The sequence below is a fragment of the Theropithecus gelada genome, chromosome 10 (assembly GCF_003255815.1).
Source record: "Theropithecus gelada isolate Dixy chromosome 10, Tgel_1.0, whole genome shotgun sequence".
NCBI lineage: Eukaryota > Metazoa > Chordata > Mammalia > Primates > Cercopithecidae > Theropithecus > Theropithecus gelada.
In genome coordinates, this window is record NC_037678.1 from 84,904,139 (window position 1) to 84,926,421 (window position 22,283).

The 22,283-nt window shown below is 36.9% G+C and overlaps 1 protein-coding gene across 4 annotated transcripts in view; it reads right to left on the bottom strand.

The window, feature by feature from the left end:
* TASP1 (taspase 1) overlaps nt 1-22,283 on the bottom strand; it is a 261,785-nt gene that overhangs the window by 193,139 nt on the left and 46,363 nt on the right. For 3 of the 4 annotated variants that reach the window (XM_025400222.1, XM_025400224.1, XM_025400223.1), the window contains 2 exons: nt 12,429-12,549; nt 5,235-5,319 (listed from right to left, as the gene is read on the bottom strand). The exons of the other annotated variant lie outside the window; for it this stretch is intronic. In XM_025400222.1, coding sequence (XP_025256007.1) covers nt 5,235-5,319; nt 12,429-12,549 — 206 coding nt within the window. The remainder of the gene's footprint in view (nt 1-5,234; nt 5,320-12,428; nt 12,550-22,283) is intronic. 4 annotated transcript variants of the gene reach the window in all.

Consider the following 22,283-nt stretch of genomic DNA (forward strand, 5'->3'; position numbering starts at 1 on the left):
TCGCTCTGTCACCCAGCCTGGAGTGCAGTGGCGTGATCTCGGCTCACTGCAAGCTCCACCTCCAGGCTCAAGTCATTCTCCTGCCTCAGCCTCCTGAGTAGCTGGGACTACAGGCGCCCACCACCACACCCAGTTAATTTTTTGTATTTTTTAGTAGAGATGGGGTTTCACCGTGTTAGCCAGGATGGTCTCGATCTCCTGACCTTGTGATCTGCCCGCCTCAGCCTCCCAAAGTGCTGGGATGACAGGCGTGAGCCACCGCGCCCAGCCTAAATCTCTTTTTTTTTTTTTATTAAGTTACCCAGTCCTGGGTATTTGTTCATAGCAGCATCAAAATGGTCTAATACACTAGGAAAAGAAGGGAACTTTCTCAACATGATCAAGAGCATCTGTGATTAAATACCTGCAGCAATCATCAGACTTAATGGTGAAAGACCAAATGCTTCCTCCCTAAGATCACAAACAAGGGAAGGATGTCCATTCTCACACTTCTCTACTGTACACTGCACTGGAAGTTCCAGCCAATGCAATAAAGCACAAAAAAAAATTAGTCAAAAGAATCCAGATTAGAAATAGAAATAAAACTATACTCATTCCCAGGAGACATAATATTTATGTAAAAAATCTTGGCTGGGCACGGTGGCTCATGTCTGTAATCCCAGCACTGTGGGAGGCTAAGGCGGGTGGATCACCTGAGGTCAGGTGTTCAAGACCAGACTGGCCAACGTGGCGAAACCCCTCCTCTACTAAAAATACAAAAATTAGCAGGGCATCGTGGTGCATGCCTGTAATTCCAGATACTCAGGAGGCTGAGGTGGGAGAATTGCTTGAACCTGGGAGGCACAGATTGCAGTGAGCTGCGATGTGTTGCACTCCAGCCTGGTCCACAGAGAGCAAGATTCCATCTCAAACAAAAAAAAAAAAAAAGAAAGAAAAAAAGAAAGAAAAAAAGAAAGAAAGAAAATCTTATGGAATCTATAAAAACTGGGACTAAAACAAATGGATTTACCAAATTCCCATGACAGAATGTCAATATGTTAAAATCAATCATATTTCTACATACTGACAATGAACATTTGGAAATTAACATGCTTAAGTACACCATTTACCACAGCATCAAAAAAATGAAGTACCAGGTATAAATATAATAAATGCTGTGCAACATCTATACACTGGAAACTATAAAACAGTTGAGAGAGTTTAAAAATCTTAATAAATGCATATATTAGAATCGCAAACAAAATTCTGGCAGGCTATTTACAGAATGGAAAAACTAATTCTAAAATTCATATGAAAATATTAAATACCTAAAATATCAAAATACTCAAAACATAAAGTTGAAAACTATGTTTGTGAGAAAACCAGCTACTTCCAGACAGGTGTACCATTATTATATCATTTTAATAAAGAGGTAGCCATCACTTTCACCTGTATGTTTTCTCATTGTGAAATATTAAAATATTGCATATGTCCCCTTGGACAACTGCCTCATCTTACTCCCTCTTCCCTCTTTCCCTGAGGTGATCACAGTGGGCTTCATAACCTACTTTACAAGTCTTTTTTGTACATCTATGCATGTATTTATGTAGCCACAGAAAATTAGAGCATTAGATATGCTGTAATAATATGAAAGAACATATGGCAATGAGAAAAGCTTAAAATCAGGGTTATTGTTACCTAGAGGTAGGGCAGAGATGGGGGTCAGGGTGAGCATGTGAGACAGTGGAAGGAACAAGGAGTACATGTTAAATCTCTTCCCTTTTAACTTTGGAAAGATTTTTAAAATATTATATTACTCCTGTTAAGTGTTTGGTTGAATGATCATAAGACATTGTAGGCAGAAATGTAAATTGGCAGAGTTTAGTCTAGGCAGCTCCAAATCTTTTGGTGGTGTTTTATTTCCTATCCTAGGTGGCAGAAAACAGGTATGCATCATATTGTTTTGTAATTTTTTTAAGAAAACAGAAGTCAAAATGAACATATCATCAGCAACTTGATTTGTTTACTCTACAATGTGAGATCTATTTCTGAACTGAATCGTGTCCACCCAAAAATTCATTTGTTGAAGCCCTAGCCCTCAATATGATAATATTTGGAGATGGGGCCTTTGGGAGATCATCGGAGTTGGATAAAGTCATGAGGGTAGGGCCCTCGTGATGCTATTAGTGTCTTTATAAGAAGGAAAGTTTTCTCTCTCTCAACAACCCATTCCCTATACCCCTATCTCTAGTGTAAGGACACAGTGAGAAAGCAAGCCAGAAAAGGAACGCTTACCAGAAACCAAACAGGCTGGAACCTAGTTCTTGGACTTCTTAACTTCCAGAACTGTGAGAAATACATTTCTACTGTTTAAGCCACTGAATCTAAGGTATTTTTGTTAAAGCAGCCCAAGTAAATTAATTCTAACAGTAAGCCATGTTACTATACGCAAATGTTTCTGTCCTTTTTTCTAATGCCACAGGATATCTAATAATATAACTAGAAAACAGTTTATTTAGCCATTGATGGGTATTTCGGGAGCTTACATTTTTATATTCTACAAACAACAATGCTATAGCCTTCTTGTGCTGTATGAGCCATCTTGTGAAGGCATTTTGTCTCAGGATAGAAATGCTGGGCATACAATGTGCATTTTTAATTTGTACTTAATAAATAATATCCAAATGTCTCTCAACCGGCTGTTTATGTTCCCATCAACAGCAAAAGAACCGATTTTTCTATGCCCTGAATAATTCTGCATATTGTTGGTCCTTGTTAATTTTGCTACTTGAAAAAGGTGAAAATATCATCTATTTTATTACTAACAATTCCTTGATTAATATTATTGGGTACCTTTTCATATGTTTATATCCCATTAATATTTTCTTTCCCATAAATTGCCTATTTGTATCCTTTACTGATTTTTAAAATGTGAGCTGTCTTTTTCTTATTGATATTTTCTAGTTCATAAACACTCTGGATAATCTTTTGTTTGCTACATATCCTGCAAATAATTTTTCTCAGTTCCAAAGGACATACTGTCTTTTAATTCTGATCGTAGTATCTTCAGTTGTATAACCGGTGTACATCTTCACTTGTCATATGTTTCAATACTTAGCTTTATTTTTTATCTTAATAAATTTTTTGCTGCCTCATAGTCATAAGAATACTCTGCCATATTTTTTCCTAATATTTTTATACTACACTTTTTTACTTTTGGGTTTGGGCATTTTCTTAGTGATATGACATCGGAATTTAATGTTCTTGCACTAGGTGGCCAACTGTCCCAACACAATTTATTTAATACACCATTATTTTTCCCCACAATGATTTGAGATGACACTGTTGTCACAGACCAAATTCCCTCATGCACTGAGTCAGCTTCTAGACTTGCAGTTCTTACTGATCTTTTTATCTATACCTATATCAACCTGTTTTAATTCCTATAGTATTATATAAAAGTATCATGCTATCCATTAAGTACGTCCAACTCTTTCATCTGTTTTACAACTGTCTTTACTATTCTTTTACATTTGCTCCTCCATATAAATTTGAGAATTTGCTTGGTAAACGCCATGAGGAGTGGGGGCAACGGGATTATAGTAGACTTGCAGGTGAACTTCCAAATGCTTTTTACACTGTTTATGCTATTTTTCTTGCCAACCAAACAACAACATCTTCTCCTCCCTACTGGGTACATGTCTTCTAAATTGTTTAGTTCATGTTAATTAGGTTCTACACACAATAGAAAATATTGGGTGAAAGAACACAGTCATGTTTAAATGCACATTACAGAGAATATAAATCCAGAGACAATCTCTTTGCACTTACTACTCCCTTAAAAACGTATGGATAGAAGGACTCCACATGTACCTACTAAACAAATACTTAGTAAATTTTGGATTGATAATCTCATACCAGTTAAACAAAATAGCATGGGTTTAACATAAATCATGAGAGAAGCATTTTTTAAATAAATCATGAGGGAAGATTTTTTTAAATCACTTTTCTCACTTTCAGAGTTACCAGGAAACTTACTGAAATCAATCCAACAGATATTAGAAAGGATCTCAATAAATCAGATTTGCTACCCCTTACCACTGCTTGATCAAAAACACATATTAAAAATTAATATTTGAGAATTTTTTCATAATTGACTCTCTAGTGCCATAATTAAACTGGGATATATATAATTAAAATTTTAAATCTAGCTGGGTAAAGGATTTAAGATTTTTTTTAACTATATATTTTCTGTGACTTCAAAACACAGTAGAATCAAACAAAGTGATTCCTACAGCACTGTCACCACAGCTTTGAACAGAGAACATTAATGTAACCTCCATAACCAGGTATGCTGAGCATAGACTAAGTATAACATGGTATTAAAGCATAAGTTTTAATATTGTTAGGCAAGCTAACAGTACGGTGGCTATGTTTTGCAAACACAGAATTACTTACAAAACTATTTAAGGGTAAACTATGGTGTCGGGGATTTGCTTTAAAATACTATAGGGGCCAGACACAGTGGCTCATGCCTATAATCCCAGCTCTCTGGGAGGCCAAGGCAGGAGGATTGCTTGAATCAAGGAGTTTGAGATGAGCCTGGGCAGCGTAGCAAGACCCCATCTCTAAAAAAAATAAAATATCCAGGAATGGTGGTACAAGCATGTAGTCCCAGCTACTCAGGAGGTTGAGGCAGGAAGATCTCTTGAGCAGAGGAGGTCAAGGCTGCAGTGAGCCATGACTGTACCACTGCACTCCAGCCTGGGTGACAGAGTGAGACCTTATCTCAAAAAAAAAATAATAAAATAAAATAAAAATAAACAAAAACAAAAACAAAAAACCCTATAGGAAAAAAACCTGAGATGCATGAGACAGATAAGAACAAAACACTGGTAATTACTGGAGCTGGATCACAGGTTCATAAGGGCTATTTACTATATTCCATGTACTTTTATGCTAAGAACTTCTCAAATTTAAAAATTACTTTAGACTCTAGACTACAATGTGTAACTTTTTTTTTAAGTTTCAAAATAAAATGAGCCCAGTTGAACACTGATCCCCTTTCTGCTTTAATCCATAATATTCTTTTCCATCCAGAACTTTATCAGCTGTACAAAATGTTCCATGATCACAGAACAAAGTTTATCTTCTTCTTCAAAGGCATGATACCTGGTATGTAACCAACAGCATCAGCCTTCTGTGGATAAAAATGCACTAAAGACAGGGAAAGTTGGGAAGAACAAAGTGGTTACCACGGAGGAATTCTGCCAGCCGAGAGCTTGCCCTTCTGCCCTTCACATAAGAGTCTGTTGGCAACTGAGACTGGGTTCTTGATTCCTATAAAAAAAAAAATTGGCAAAAAAGATGTCAGAAATGTCTTTCAGTTTCCCACTCAGTTTTGCAGTTGTTTCAATAAAACAACTTGAATATATCTTGGAAATTCTTTTTTGATATATCAAGTAACACTAATGAAAACCCTTAATAACCATGAGCAATAAGAGTTAAATCAAAAAATAAATGAAAACCTAGAAGCAAGAAAAGAACAAATATAAAATACATATTCTCATGTTTTGTCATGTGCTACAGAAGCAAAGGCTGAACTGAAATACTATATATTTAAATTAAATCTTTTTTAATAGATTTCAGAATAGAGTGTTTAAAATGAACTGAAAATGTGATACTATCTTACTATCAAAACTATATACATGCTCCAGGCATTTAGTGACCACAAAACCATAAACTCCCTTTAAAGAATAAACATCATTAAAAACAGCTTCAAGTTGACCTTGGAGATAAAAATTAATGGGGGAAAAATAAGCCAAAACTTTTAAATGTCACCTACAAGAGAGAGAGAACGGGGAAATCTCCTTCAAATTGGGTAAGGGTGGGAGAGAAGGCCAACTATATAAAAGATTGTAACTTAAAATGTAGTTCAGATTCTTTCCAAGAGGCCAACCAGTATGTACAAGTGAGGTGACGGTGCTTATCCAGGAGAACTGACAGGACAGTTTGAGTGTCATAAACACTGTCAAGATGACAATGACAAAGACAATGACAGTGATGACAACAATGATGATGATGGTGGAAGGCAATGAAAGTAACTATTTCCTAATATGCTGCAGGCCTAGTGCCAAACTCTTAAATGTATCGGATGAGTTCGCTGATCCTTCAATTCTGTCATATAACCAACACTTATTAATCCTATCTGATTAATGAGAAAACATTTATAAAGAGAGTTAAGTTGCCTGCCCATGATCACAGCGCTGAATTTTAACACAGAGGCAGCTAATATCGAAGACCATACCCTTCATCATTAATCTATGCCTGCCTTTCAGGACATTATTAATACAAACAAATCATCAGTGGGATATATAAAGAGACTATAAAAATTTAAATTAAGGCCAACAGATTGATTCTAAGCAAAACCAACTGTAGAAATGTAGTTCAATACCAAATCTTCCACAAAAAAAGTATGAAATACAAAACAAGATAAAGAAAAGCCCAAATCAGGTCTCCTACTTCTGAAAACAATATAATTCTGGATGTGATGATTCAATATTGTAAGGACATTAAACTTTTCCAAGTTAACTTATAAATCCAAATCTTTAATCCAACTTATAAATCCAATTTGTAACTTTATATAATTTGTAAATTAACAATTTATAAGTTATAACATACATTTATGTTTATATAACTTATAAGTTTATATAACTTATATATGTATACATTTATAAGTTTATGTATATATGTATATATGTATACATTTATATGTATATAATGTATACATATACGTATATGTATACATTATATAACATACATTTATAAGTTTATATAACTTATAAGTTTATATAACTTATATATGTATGTTATAACTTATAAATCCAATTTATAACTTATAAATCCAATTCTCCATCAAACCACAAAAGGATTTCCACGATGCATGAGAAGCTGACTCTTAATCAGGAAAAGAAAACTTTGAAAAAGAAAAATGAAGAGGTATTTACCCTGCAAGATATCTTTTTTTTTATTTGAAGCTATTCTAATTAAAAAAGAGTGGTTTGAGTACAAAATAAACAAATATGTCAATGGAATAGAATAAAGCTAAAGTTCAGAAACAGACACTTGTGAATTTAGGTATTTAATATTTCAAATCAGTAGGAAAAGGGTTAACTACATATAAGAGGGAGAAAGAACACAAAGGTAAAAGCCTAGGAGTCAGACTACTTTGTAACTGTTCCAGTTAATCAGTTTATCGCTTCTCAGCTACAAATTCACCCTTTGTTGCCTGATGTGTGAAAATGGATATGGGCCCTCTAAGTATGTTTCCTTTGCCAGCTAGCACAATGGGTAAGTTTTGTCAGTAGAGGACACTAAAGAAATACTGTAGGAAGAAAGGGTATCTTGCTCACCAGGCTTCACTTTGGCCAATGTGGTACTCTCCTGTGCTAAGTGCCCACAGGGAGCAGCTTTCTCCAGCATTTGGACACCACGTTTTCTCCAGCTCCTGATTGGTGCCACAGCAGCATAGCTGAGAGCTCCAGAAAGAATGAGACCATACTCCAGTTCAGGACGTTGATCCCCACACCCAATGCTCAGCCCCATAGGCACACATAGCAAGTGTTCCACAGGGTGCCTGTGCAGTGAGCCAAAGGCCAATCTTTATCCTGCCCAGGGAGGTTTAATTCTCACAGCATCTTGACCTCTGTGTGCCCACCTACCAGCCTAAGCTTGCCTCTGCCTCACAGGATTGATCCTACTCACACATTAACTATAGACTAGCTCTGGCCTGGGTAATTCAGCAACTTCTCTGCCATACAGTGGATGATAGCCACACCTTCTTCAATGAGGTCTAAACCTACTTCCAAATGTGTTCTCTTTGGGTATTCTCCCTCTGCCCTAGGATACATTTTTGAGTTCTCTTCCCATGTTTACAGAGTTACTCTCCAATCACTGCTTAATAACTCTTTATATTAAACTTCTATTTAAACTATGGTATGGTTTCTGTCTTCTAGTTTTACCCAGAATAATACAATGTCCTTGGACAAACTACTAAATCTCTCTTGTGTCTCAGTTTCCTCATCTGCAAAGCACAGACCTCATAAGAGCATTGTGAGAATTAAATGATTTAAAAGCATAGATCTCATAATGGTATTACATAGGATAAAAGCATAGGCCTCATAAGGGTATTGTGAGAACTAAATGATTTAAAATATGTAAACCACTGGGCCAGACACGGTGGTTCACGCCTGTAATCCCAGCACTTTGGGAGGCTGAGGCAGGCGGACCACCCGAGGTCAGGATGTCAAGACCAGCTTAGCCAGCATGGTGAAACCCATCTCTACCAAAAATATAAAAATTAGCCAGGCATAGTGGCACACACCTGTTATCCCAGTTACTCAGAAGGCTGAGGCAGGAGAATCACTTGAACCCAGGAGGCGGAGGTTGCAGTGAGCTAAGATCGCACCACTGCACTCCAACCTCGGCCAACAGGGCAAGATTCCGTCTCAAAAATAAATAAATAAATAAATAAATAGATAAATAAAATATGTAAACCACTGTAGAACAATGCCTAGGGTATTACAGTCATTTAATAAACTGTACTTATTCAATTAACTATGTAGGAACAATTCTCAGTCATTTCAGGAAAAAAAAAACGCATTCAAGAGGTAAAGGAAAAATAAACTATACATGTGTTAGAAGAAAATACAAGTAAATTACGCTTATAAATTATAAGAGACTTTAAGAAATACAAAATACAAAAGCCACAAAAGAGAAAGCAGTAAGTTGGACAAAGAAAAATTTTTAATTGCAATATGATTAAGGATATTATAAACAGAGTTAAAAGGTAAGCCACACAACAGGTATGAACAGGTAGTACCCAGAGAAATCCTAATGGCCTTCAAACACATGAAATTGTATTAAATACCAATAAAACTTCATAGTAAAAAAAGTAAAAGTAAAACTAATTGAACCACCCTTTCTTAACTATCACAAAAAAGAAATGATATAAAACATCAGAACAAATAAATAACCAAATTGACCTAAGTGACACATATAGAGCACTGTACTCAACAACTCCAGAATACATATTGTTTTGAAGTTCACATGGAAATTTACCAAAACACACCATAATCTGAGCCATATAGCAAGTCTCTAAAATCTTCAAGGGATTGGTATCATACATAGTACATTCTCTGGCCACAGTGGAATTAAACTAGAAATCAATAAAGAAAGCTAACTAAAATGTCTTTAGGCAAACAAATTTGACAACTCATATGAAACAGACAAATTCCTAGAAAAATGCACATGAAAAAGAAAATACAATCATATAAATGCTAAAAATATTGAATCCTACTTTTAAAACTTCCCACAAAGAAAACCCCACTAATTTGAAATAATTTATGAATTCTTTCAAACAATTAAAAAGAAATTATTCCAATCATATACAAACCTTTTCAAAGAATAGGGAAAAAAATCCCCAACTCTTTTTTTTTTTTTTTTTTTTTGAGACGGAGTCTCGCTCTGTCACCCAGGCTGGAGTGCAGTGGTGCAATCTCCACTCACTGCAAGCTCCGCCGCCTCCCGGGTCCCAACTCATTTTTGAAAGCAGCCATAACAGTGTACAGTAAAAAATTATCACACAGCCACCTAATTTCCCAACACAATTCTATGAGGAAAAGACTTCCTTTCAATAGAGGGCAATGGACCATTTGGATATCCATATGAGGAAAAAATAAACAAATGTTGACCGCTATGTTACATATACAAAAATTAATTTGAGCTTGATAAGAAAGCTAAATGTGAAGGATAAAAACAATAAAATTACAGAAAGAAAAGAATGAAGACTATCTTCATAACTTTGAACAGGCAAAAACTTCTTAAAATACAAAGAGTTAATCATAAAAGAAAAGGTTGCTAACTTAAACTTCATTAAAATCAGAAACTTCTATTCATCAAAAAACACCATTAAGAGACTGCAAAGGCAAACCATAGACTGGGAGAAGATATCCATAATACATGTATCTTACAAAGGATTTGTATGTAAAATATTTAAAATACTCCAACAAATCAATAGAAGATATAATCAAATAAAAATCTGCAAAAGGTGCGAACATGCACTTCTCAACAAGGATATCTAAATGGTTAATAAGCATATGAAAAGGCTCTTATAAGTCATTAGGGACACTCGAATTGGACACCACTACACACATAAGTCACTAGGGACACTAAATAATACCACTACACACATATCAAAATGGCTGAATTTTAAAAACAATAACAATACCAAAAATTGGCAAGGATGCAGAGTAACTGAAAAGCTCCTACACTGCTAGTGGGAGTATAAATTGTAACAGTTACTTTTGAAAACCAGCAGTATCTATTAAAGCAAAACATATATGCATATGTACCTAAAGAAGTACATATGTGGCCAGGCATTGTGGCTCACGCCTATAATCCCAGCACTCTGGGAGGCCGAGGCCGGCAGACCACTTGAGGTCATAACTTCAAGACCAGCCTGGCCAACATGGTGAAATCCTGTTTCTACTAAAAATACAAAAATTAGCCAGGCATTGTGATGGGTGCCTGTAGTCCCAGCTACTTGGGAGGCTGAGGCAGAAGAATCAACTGAACCTGGGAGGCAGAGGTTGCAGTGAGCCAAGATGGTACCACTGCACTCCAGGCTGGGTGACAGAATGAGACTCCATCTCAAAAAAAAAAAAAAAAACAAACAGAAGTACATATGTCTTCCAAAAGACATGTAAAATAATATTCACTGAAGCTTTACTCAAAAAAGTAAAAAACTAGAAATTTCATATGCCCATGAAGAGGAGACTAAATACAGAAGTTATGGTATATTCACTCAATGAAATACTACTAAGTGGTAAAAAATAAAATACTACTGACACAAAACATGGATCCATCTCACAGGCATAACATTAAGCAAAAGAAAACAGGCTGGGTGCGGTGGCTCACACCTGTAATTTCAGCACTTTGGGAGGCCGAGGCAGGTGGATTTTAAGGTCAGGAGTTCGAGACCAGCCTGGCCAATGTGGTGAAACGTCACCTCTACTAAAAATACAAAAATTAGCCCTGCGTGGTGGCTGGTGCCTGTAGTCCCAGTTATTCGGGAGGCAGAGGCAGAAGAATCACTTGAACCTGGGAGGCAGAGGTTGCAGTGAGCGAGATTGTGCCACTGCACTCCAGCCTGGGCAACAGAGTGAGACTCCGTCTCCAAAGAAAAAAAAGATTGAAATAATAAATGAAGAAGAAAAGAGGTAGACTGTGAAAACAGATCATTCAGGGTTTGGCCGGGCGCGGTGGCTCAAGCCTGTAATCCCAGCACTTTGGGAGGCCGAGGCGGGTGGATCACGAGGTCAGGAGATCGAGACTATCCTGGCTAACATGGTGAAACCCCGTCTCTACTAAAAATACAAAATATTAGCCGGGCACGGTGGCGGGCGCCTGTAGTCCCAGCTACTTGGGAGGCTGAGGCGGGAGAATGGCGTGAACCCGGGAGGCGGAGCTTGCAGTGAGCCGAGATCACGCCACTGCACTCCAGCCTGGGAGACACAGTGAGACTCCGTCTCAAAAAAAAAAAAAAAAAAGAAAAGAAAACAGACACAGAAGTGTCTGATTCCACTCATGTAAGTTTTAGGAACAGGCAAATTAATCTATGGTACCCAAAGTTAGCATGGGGGAAGAGAGCACAAGAAGTATGGACAGAGGAGAAGCATAAAGGGCCCTTCTGGGATTATGAAAATGTTCTACATTTTGACACGGAAACATTGAATGTCTTGATCTAGGTGGCGGCTTATATGATGTCTACATCTAAAAATTCATGAAACTGTACACATAAAATACATATTTCATGTATATTTTACTTTAAAAAATGAAGTATAAAACATGAGACATATCTTTTATGTACTGATGTGGAAAAAATCTCCAAAGATTATATTTAAATCTAAAAAGTTTATAATAATTAACACATTTATTTTCTAAGAAAACAAATACAGGCACAAAATAAAACTGTGTTTCTATTACATAAAAATATAGATAAAAGCACTGGATTTTTACTGGTTAAACCCCAGGGAGAAAGGAAATGAGAAAGAAAAGATTTGGAGGATCAAAGGTAAACTTTATTTATATTACCTGAAATTTTTTACAACAAAAACTATAGTGTGTATTTCAAATTGTAAAATTAATATTCTAAATCAAGTCTTAAATGTCTTTAATCTCTTCAAGGGATACAGGAGAATGATCAAATTCAAACCAAAAACTACGTATAACTAAGACTGTATGTTTTAAATTCAATAAAAAAAGAAGTATATTTGTTTTAAACACTATTCCAAGCAGTAATGGTGAAAAAGACCATAATCATCTTTAGAAGGCATGAAATGGTCACGTGCATGATTTTCCAAAGATAGTAGGTCATAATGCCCACATACCACTCAGTGCTCCAACTGCTCCAAAATTTAAGGATTTTCCATCCATTATGCTGGCATCACACTCAATTTCACCTAACAGATTTAGATTAGATCCCATTCCTGCATTTGTAAAAGGAGAATCCTAAAAGACAAAAACAAAAATTAAAATATTAGTCTTAAAAAAAGTATTAATGCCAATTCTTCATGAAATTTTCTACAAACTAGAAGGTGAGAGAATACTTCCCAACCCATCGTATGATGCCAATACCACCCTGATGTGAAAACACGACAAAGATGTCAGCAGGAAAGTACAGATCAATATACTTTATAAATATTGACCCAAAAAAATTATCAAAGAAATACCAGCAAAACAAATCCAGCAAAATATAAAAGGGATTGTATACCACAAACAAGAGGAAAGAAAGATTGGTTTAATATCTGAAAATCAGTGTAATACCCTGTATTAATAAAATACAGGAAAAAAAAAACATGATTATATCAAAAACAAAAAACACGGAAAAAAGGCATCTGACAAAATCCAACACCCTTTCATGAGAAAAACAGAAAACTAGATAAGGGAACTTCTTAACTTGACAAAGAGGATCAATGAAAAGGCCAGGCCAGGAGCAGTGGCTCACGCCTGTAATCCCAACACTTTGGGAGGCCGAGGTGGGAGGATCACTTGAGCCTAGCTGTTCAAGACCAGCCTGGGCAACACAGTGAGACACCATCTATACAAAAACACTTAAAACTTAGCCGGGTGTGGTGGTATGCATCTGTGGTCCCAGCTGCTTGGGAGGCTGAGGTTGGAGGATCCTTAAGCCTGGGAGATCAAGGCTCGAGTAAATCCTAATTACGTCAAAAAAAAAAAAAAAAAAAGTCCAGAGTTAACATTATAATTAATGGTGAAAGACTGGATGCCTTCCCCTAAGATCAGGAACAAGACAAGGATATCCACTCTCAGTACCTAGTCACGAATATACTGTACAATCTAACCAGACAATTAGACAAAAAGAGAGAGAGAGAGAGAACGAACGAACAAACATCTAGATTGGAAAGGAATAAGTAAAACTGTTTCAAGATAACATGATCCTGTATACAGAAAATTCTAAAGACTCTACTAAAAAAAATTAGAATTAATAAGTTTAGTAAGGTTGCAGGATATAAGATTAATATGCAAAAATCAATTGGATTTTTATATATTAGCAATAAACAATCTGAAAATGAAATCAAGAAAATCTCACAATAACATCAAAAACAAAAAATACAAATACATTTTTTAAAAGAAGTATAAGACTTGTATGCTAAAAACTGTAAAACACATTGAAAAAATTTTTAATTCAATACCTAAACACATGGAAAAACATTCTATGTACATGGACCAGAAGACTTACTGTTGTTACAATGCAATACTCCCCAAATCAATCTAATTCAAAATAATCCTTTATCAAATCCTAGCTACTTTTTTGGCAGAAACTGACAGGCTGATCCTAAAATTCATATGGAAATGCAAAAGACCCAGAATAACCAAAACAATGTTGAAAAGAACAGAACCAAAGGACTCACACTTCTAGGTTTTATAACTTTCTGCAAAAGTAAAGTAATCAAGACAGTGTAATATAGACAAATAGCTAACGATAGATATATAAATTGATATAATAGAACTGAGAATCCAGAAATAATATACCCTTATACTTACAATCAACTCAACAAGGTTGCCACAACAATTCAATAAAGAATTTTTTTTTTTTTTGGTTTCTCTTTTGTTTTTTTTTTTTTGAGATGGAGTCTTGCTCCGTGGCCCAGGCTGGAGTGCAGTGGCGTGATCTCCGCTCACTGCAAGCTCCACCTCCCAGGTTCACACCATTCTCCTGCCTCAGCCTTTCGAGTAGCTGGGACTACAGGCACCCACCACCATACCCGGCTAATTTTTTGTATTTTTAGTAGAGACAGGGGTTTCACCATGTTAGCCAGGATGGTCTTGATCTCCTGACCTTGTGATCCACCCGCCTCGGCCTCCAAAAGTGCTGGGATTACAGGCATGAGCCACCGCGCCTGGCCAGAAGATATAGTCTTTTCAATAAATGGTACTGGGACAATTAGATATCCATATGTAAGAAAATGAAGTTGGACCCCTATCTTACATTATGTATGAAAGTTAACTCAAAGTGGACCAAAGGCCTATATGTAATAGCTAAAACTACGTAACTCTTCAAAGAAAATATAACAACGAATGTTCATAACCTTAGGTAACAAAATAGTTTTAGATTTGACACCAAAAACACAACCAACCAAAGAAAAACCTAGGTAAACAGGACTTCGTCAAAATGTAAAACTTTTATTTCAAAGGACACCATAAAGAAAATAGGGAAAAAAAACAAAATGGAAGAAAAAAATTGCAACCCATGTATCTAATAAGGAGTTTATATCCAGAATACATATTTTTTAAAAAATTCTACAACTCTAAAATAAAAAGATGACACAATTTAAAAATGGGAAAAGAATATGAATTAACATTTCTCCAAATAAGATACATAAATCAACAGCAAGCACACGAAAAGATGTGCATGCCATTGCACTCCAGCCTGGGCAACAAAGTGAGACCCTGTCTCTAAAAAATAAATAGGTAAAAACCAATTCTAAAAACAGAAAAATGTGGCCAGGCATGGTAGCTCACACCTGTAATCCCAGCACTTTGGGAGGCCGAGGCAGGCAGATCACTTGAGGCCAGGAGTTCGAAACCAGCCTGGCCAACATGGTGAGACCCTGTCTCTAATAACAATACAAAAATTAGCTGGGCATGGTGGTGGGCACCTGTAATCCCAGCTATTCGGGAGGCTGAGGCTCAAGAATCGCTTCAACCCAGGAGGCAGAGGTTGCAGTGAGCCAAGATCATGCACCACCGCACTCCAGCCTGGGTGACACAGTGAAACTCCGTCTCAAAAAAAAGAAAAAGAAAAATGTTCAACATCTTTTGTGATCAGGAAAAGGCAAATCAAAACCCACAACAAAATACTACTTCAAACCCACAAGGATGGCCACAATTATACAGATAACAACACATGTTGGCAAGTATGTACGGACATGCAAGTAAGCAAAATAATATGGCCCACAACCAGAGGAAATATCAAATAATAACAACAAACGTAGAAATTACATCAACGATCAAACTAGCAAGCAATTTTAATGTTAGCTAACAACGTTAATGTTAGCTAACAATTTTAAACTAGATTATATAAACACACTCTATACGTTCAGGTAGGTATATGAAAGTATTAGCAAAAGAAGGAAAGAAAAAAAAACTATAAAAATTTTTGACCAGGCACAGCAGCTCACACCTGTAATCCCAGCACTTTGGGAGGCCAAGGCAGGAGGATCACAACGTCAGGCATTCGAGACTAGCCTGGTAAACATGGTGAAATCCCATCTCTACTAAAAATACAAAAATTAGCTGGGTGTGGTGGTGCTCACCTGTAATCCCAGCTACTCAGGAGGCTGAGGCAGGAGAATCACTTGAACCCGGGAGGTGGAGGTTGCAGTGAGCTGAGATCATGCCACTGCACTCCAGCCTGGGTAACAGAGTGAGACGCTGTCTCAAAAAAAAAAAAAAAAAGATTAAAATTTTTAGAGATGAAACAAACAATAATTTAAGGTAAAGGCATTTGAAAATGGTTAACAGTAAATTTGGCACTGCAGAAGAAAATAGCAATAAACATAATAATATAGCAATAGAAATTATCCAAATTAATTGACAAAGTGAAAAAAGGAAAAAGAAGAAAAAGGAGGAGGAGAAGAAAGGAAAAAAACAGTACTGGAGAAGAATGGGAAATACCGAATGATCCAACATGCATGTAACTGGAGTCCCAAATGAAAGTAGAAAAGTGGATGAACAGTAAAAATATTAGCCAAAAATTATCCAAACTTAATAAACACTATAAACATACAAATCCAAGAAGCTCAACAATCCCCAAATAAAAGAAATATGAATAAAAATACATCAGAGTACATCATAATCAAAATGCTGAAAACCAGTAATAAAATCTTAACAGCAACAAGAGCAAAAAGACACATGCGAAAATGAACAAAAATATTAAAGCAGATTTCTGGTCAGAAACAATGCAAGACAGAAGACAATGGAGTAATCTCTTTAAAGAACTAAGAGAGGAAACAAACTAAAAACTGAGAAAACTACAAAATGTCTTCATAAAGGCAAAATAAAGACTTCTTCGGGCACACAAAAATTGGGATAATTTTTCACCAGCAAACCTACACTATAAGTAATGTTAAAGGATATTCTACAGATCAAACAAAAAAGATACCACATGTAAATCTGGGATATGCAAAAGAATGAAAATGATTAATACTCTAAATAAGTGGGAAGATATAAATAACTTGTATCTCATTTTCAAAGTGCTTCAAATGATAATTGTTTAAAGCAAAAATAGTAACAGTGTACCATGGGGTTTATAACATATACAAGTGCAAACTATAGGGCACAAGTAGCACAAAGATTGTGAGGAATGAATGAAGTGTATTGTTACAAGCTTCTGACATTACACATGAAGGTCTATAATATTAATATAATTTGAAAGTAGATTGTGATAATCCAAAAGTGTATTTTGCAAATGGTAGGGCAACTACTAAAAAATAAAAGAAGTGTAGAGCTAATAGAATAAAAGTGGAGGAAAAAATGGTTCATTTTTTTAAAATCCTCAAAAGATAGCATAAGAAGAAGAAATAAGAACAAAGTAGAGATGAAAGGAATAGAAAATAACAAGATGATCACTTTATATGCAGCCATATCAACAATTACATTAAATTCAGCTGGGCACAATGGCTCACACCTGTAATCCCAGCACTTCAGGAGGACAAGGCAGGGGGATCACGAGGTCAGGAGTTCAAGACCAGCCTGGCCAACATGGTGAAACCTCGTCTCTACTAAAAATACAAAAATTAGCTGGGCATGGTGGTGGGCACCTGTAATCCCAGCTACTCTGGAGGCTGAGGCAGGAGAATCACTTGAAACCAGAAGGCAGAGGTTACAGTGAGCCGACATAGCACCACTGCACTCCAGCTTGGTCAATGAAAGCGAAACTCTGTCTCAAAGAAAAAAAAAAAATTACATTATATTCAAATTGTCTAAGGACTTGAATTAGAGGTTCATTGACTGTCAGAAAACTTTACAAGAAACTGTCCTTAATTGTAAAAGCACAGATAGCTAAAAGTAAAAGCATATTAGAAGATATTACCAGAAATATATCAAAACATCCCTTCTCTCATTGCTCATATTAGTGATGTCTCACTCTTCTTTTACATTCCTAATCCGTCTGGCTTGATGTTGATAAATTTTATTAATCTTTTAAAGAACTAACCTAACTATTGGTTTAGTTGACTTTCTGTTTTCTATTTCATTGATTTCTACTCTCATCTTTAACTGTTTTTTCTTTTTGCATACTTTGGATGACATTCTTCTCTTTTTCTAGTTTCTTAAAATGATAGGTTAAATAACTGATTTCAGATCTCCCTTCTTTTCTAGCAAGCACTGAATGCTACAAATTTCTTCAGAATGAGGAACATCATCCCTCTTGAATATACGTGCAAAAATCCTTAACAAAATATTAACAAATGTAATTCAGCAATATATGAAAAGAACAATAGATTAGAGCCAAGTGAGATACATCCCAATAATACAAGACTAGTCCAACATTAGAAAATCAATTAACAGACTAGGAAAAATCACATGATCATATCAATAATTAATGCAAAAACAACCTAAAAATAATTCAGTATCCATTCACGATGTTAAAAACTCTCAGAAATCTAGGAATAGAAGAGAATTTCCTTAATTAACTTAAAAATGATAATACATCATAATCAAGTAGCATTTATTCCAGAAATGCAAGGCTGATTTAACAGTTAAAAAAAATTGCCTTCCATTCCAAGATGTCTGAATAGGAACAGCTCCAGTGCGTAGCTCCCAACATGACCAACACAGAAGATGGGTGATTTTTGCATTTCCAACTGAGGTACCTGGTTCATGTCACTGAGACTGGTTGGACGGTGGGTGGAGGCCACGGAGGGTGAGCCAAAGCAGGGTGACGCATCGCCTCACCCAGGAAGCACAAGGAGTCAGGGGATTTCCCTTTCCTAGCTAAGGGAAGCCATGACAGACTACACCTGGAAAAACGGGACACTCCTGACCAAATACTGTGCTTTTCCCACAGTCTTAGCAACTGGCAGACCAGGAGATTCTCTCCCATGCCTGGCTTGGTGGGTCCCACACCCATGGAGCCTTGCTCACTGCTAGCACAGCAGTCTGAGATCAATCTGCAAGGCTGCAGTCTGGTGCGGGGAGGGGCATCTGCCATTGCTGAGGCTTGAGTAGGTAAACGAAGTGACTGGGAAGCTTGAACTGGGCGGAGACCACAACAGCTTAGCAAGGCCTACTACCTCTATAGACCCCACCTCTGTGGGAAGGGCATGGCTGAACAAAAGGCAGCAGAAACTTCTGCAGACTTAAATGTCCCTGTCTGACAGCTCTGAAGAGAGCAGTGGTTCTCCCAGCATGGCACTTGAGCTCTGAGAACAGACAGACTGCCTCCTCAAGTGAGTCCCTGAGCCACGTGTAGCCTAACTGGGAGACATCTCCCAGTAGGGGCTGAAAGACACCTCATACAGGTGGGTGCCTTCTGAGACGTAGCTTCCAGAGAAAGGATCAGGCAGCCATATTTGCCATTCTGCAGTATTTGCTGTTCTACAGCCTCAACTGGTGATACCCAGGCAAACAGGGTCTGGAGTGGACCTCTAGCAAATTCCAACAGACCTGCAGCTGAGGCACATGACCATTAGAAGGAAAACTAACAAACAGAAAGAAATAGCATCAACATCAACAAAAAGGACATCCACACCAAAATCCCATCTGTAGGTCACCAACATCAAAGACCAAAGGTAGATAAAACCACAAAGATGAGGAGAAACCAGAGCAGAAAAACTGAGCATTCTAAAAACCAGAGCAACTCTTCTCCTCCAAAGGATCACAGCTCCTCGCCAGCAACGGAACAAAGCTGGATGGACAATGACTTTGAGGAACTGACAGAAGTAGGCTTCAGAAGGTTGGTAATAACAAACTTCTCTGAGCTAAAGGAGCATATTCTAACCCATCGCAAGAAGCTAAAAACCTTAAAAAAAAGTTAGATGAATGGCTAACTAGAATAAACAGTGTAGAAAAGACCTTACATAACCTGAGGAAGCTGAAAACCATGGCATAAGAATGTCGTGACACATGCACAAGCTTCAACAGCTGATTCGATCAAGTGGAAAAAAGGATATCACTGACTGAAGATCAAATTAATGAAATAAAGTGAGAAGACAAGAATAGAGAAAAAAGAGTAAAAAGAAACAAACAAAGCCTCCAAGAAATAGGGGACTATGTGAAAAGACCAAGTCTACATTTGATTGGTGTACCTGAAAGTGACAGGGAGAATGGAACCAACTTGGAAAACACTCTTCAGGAAAACACTCAACTATCCTGAAGATACCCTGAAGATCCACGAAAACTTCCCAACCTCGCAAGGTAGGCCAACATTCAAATTCAGGAAATATAAAGACCACCACAAAGATACTCCTCGAGAAGAGCAACTTCAAGACATACAATTGTCAGATTCACCAAGGTTGAAATGAAGGAAAAAATATTAAGGGCAGCCAGAAAGAAAGGTCAGGTTACCCAAAAAGGGAAGCCCATCAGACTAAAAGCGGGTCTCTCAGCAGAAACCCTATAAGCCAGAAGAGAGTGGGGGCCAATATTCAACATTCTTAACGAAAATAATTTTCAACCCAGAATTTCGTATCCAGCCAAACTAAGCTTCATAAGCAAAGGAGAAATAAAATCCTTTACAGACAAGCAAATGCTGAAAGATTCTGTCACCACCAGGCCTGCCTTACAAGAGCTCCTGAAGGAAGCATTAAGCATGGAAAGGAACAACCGGCACCAGCCACTGCAAAAACATGCCAAATTGTAAAAACTATCGATGCTATGAAGAAACTGTATCAATTAATAGGCAAAATAACCAGCTAACATCATAATGACAGGATCAAATTCACACTTCACAATATTAACCTTAAATGTAAATGGGCTAAATGCCCCAGTTAAAAGACACAGACTGGCAAACTGGATAAAGAGTCAAGACCCATCAGTGTGCTGTATTCAGGAGACCCATCTCACGTGCAGAGACACACATAGGCTCAAAATAAAGGGATGGTGGAAGATCTACCAAGCAAACAGAAAGCAAAAAAAAAAGCAGGGATTGCAATCCTAGTCTCTAATAAACAGGCTTTAAACCAACAAAGATCAAAAGAGACAAAGAAAGCCATTGCATAAAGGTAAAGGGATCAATTCAACAAGCAGAGCTAACTATCCTAAATATATATGCACCAAATACAGGAGCACCCAGAATCATAAAGCAAGTCCTGAGAGATCTCAAAAGATATTTAGACTCCCACACAATAACAATGGAAGACTTTAACATCCCACTGTCAATATTAGACAGATCAATGAGACAGAAGGTTAACAAGGATATCCAGGACTTAAACTTAGTTCTGCACCAAGCAGACCTAATAGACACCTAAAGAACTCTCCACCCCAAATCAACAGAATACACATTCTTCTCAGCACCACATCACACTTATTCTAAAATTGACCACATAATTGGAAGTAAAGCACTCCTCAGCAAATGTAAAAGAACAGAAATCACAACAAACTGTCTCTCAGACCACAGTGCAATCAAATTAGAACTCAGGATTAAGAAACTCACTCAAAACCACACGACTACATGGAAATTGAACAAGCTGCTCCTGAATGACTACTGAGCAAATAACTAAATGAAGGCAGAAATAAAGATGTTCTTTGAAACCAATGAGAACAAAGACACAACGTACCAGAATCTCTGGTGACACATTTAAAGTAGTATGTAGAGGGAAATTTATAACACTAAATGCCCACAAGAGAAAGCAGGAAAAATCTAAAATCGACACCCTAACATCACAATTAAAAGAACTAGAGAAGCAAGAGCAAACAAATTCAAAAACTATCAGAAGGCAAGAAATAACTAAGATGAGAGCAGAATTGAAGGAGATAGAGACACAAAAAAACCTTCAAAAAAAAAAACAGTGAATCCAGGAGCTGGTTTTTTGAAAAGATCAACAAAATAGACCGCTAGCGAGACTAATAAAGAAGAAAAAAGAGAAGAATCAAATAGATGCAACAAAAAATGACAAAGGGGATATCACCACTGACCCCACAGAAATACAAACTACCATCAGAGAATACTATAAACAACTCTATGCAAATAAACTAGAAAATCTAGAAGAAATGGATAAATTCCTGGACACATACACCCTCCCAAGACTAAACCAGGAAGAAGTTTAATCTCTGAACAGAACAATAAGAGGCTCTGAAATTGAGGCAATAATTAATAGCCTACCAACCAAAAAAAGTCCAGGACCAGATGGATTCACAGCCGAATTCTACCAGAGGTACAAAGAGGAGCTGGTACCATTCCTTCTGAAACTATTCCGATCAATAGAAAAAGAGGGAATCCTCCCTAACTCATTTTATGAGGCCAGCATCATCCTGATTGACCAAAGCGTGGTAGAGACACAACAGAAAAAGAGAATCTTAGATCAATAACCTTGATGAACATCGATGCAAAAATCCTCAACGAAATACTGGCAAAGCAAATCCAGCAGCACATCAAAAAGCTTATCCATCACGATCAAGTGGGCTTCATCCCTGGGATGCAAGGCTGCTTCAACATATGCAAATCAATAAACATAATCCATCACATAAATAGAACCAACAACAAAAACCACATGATTATC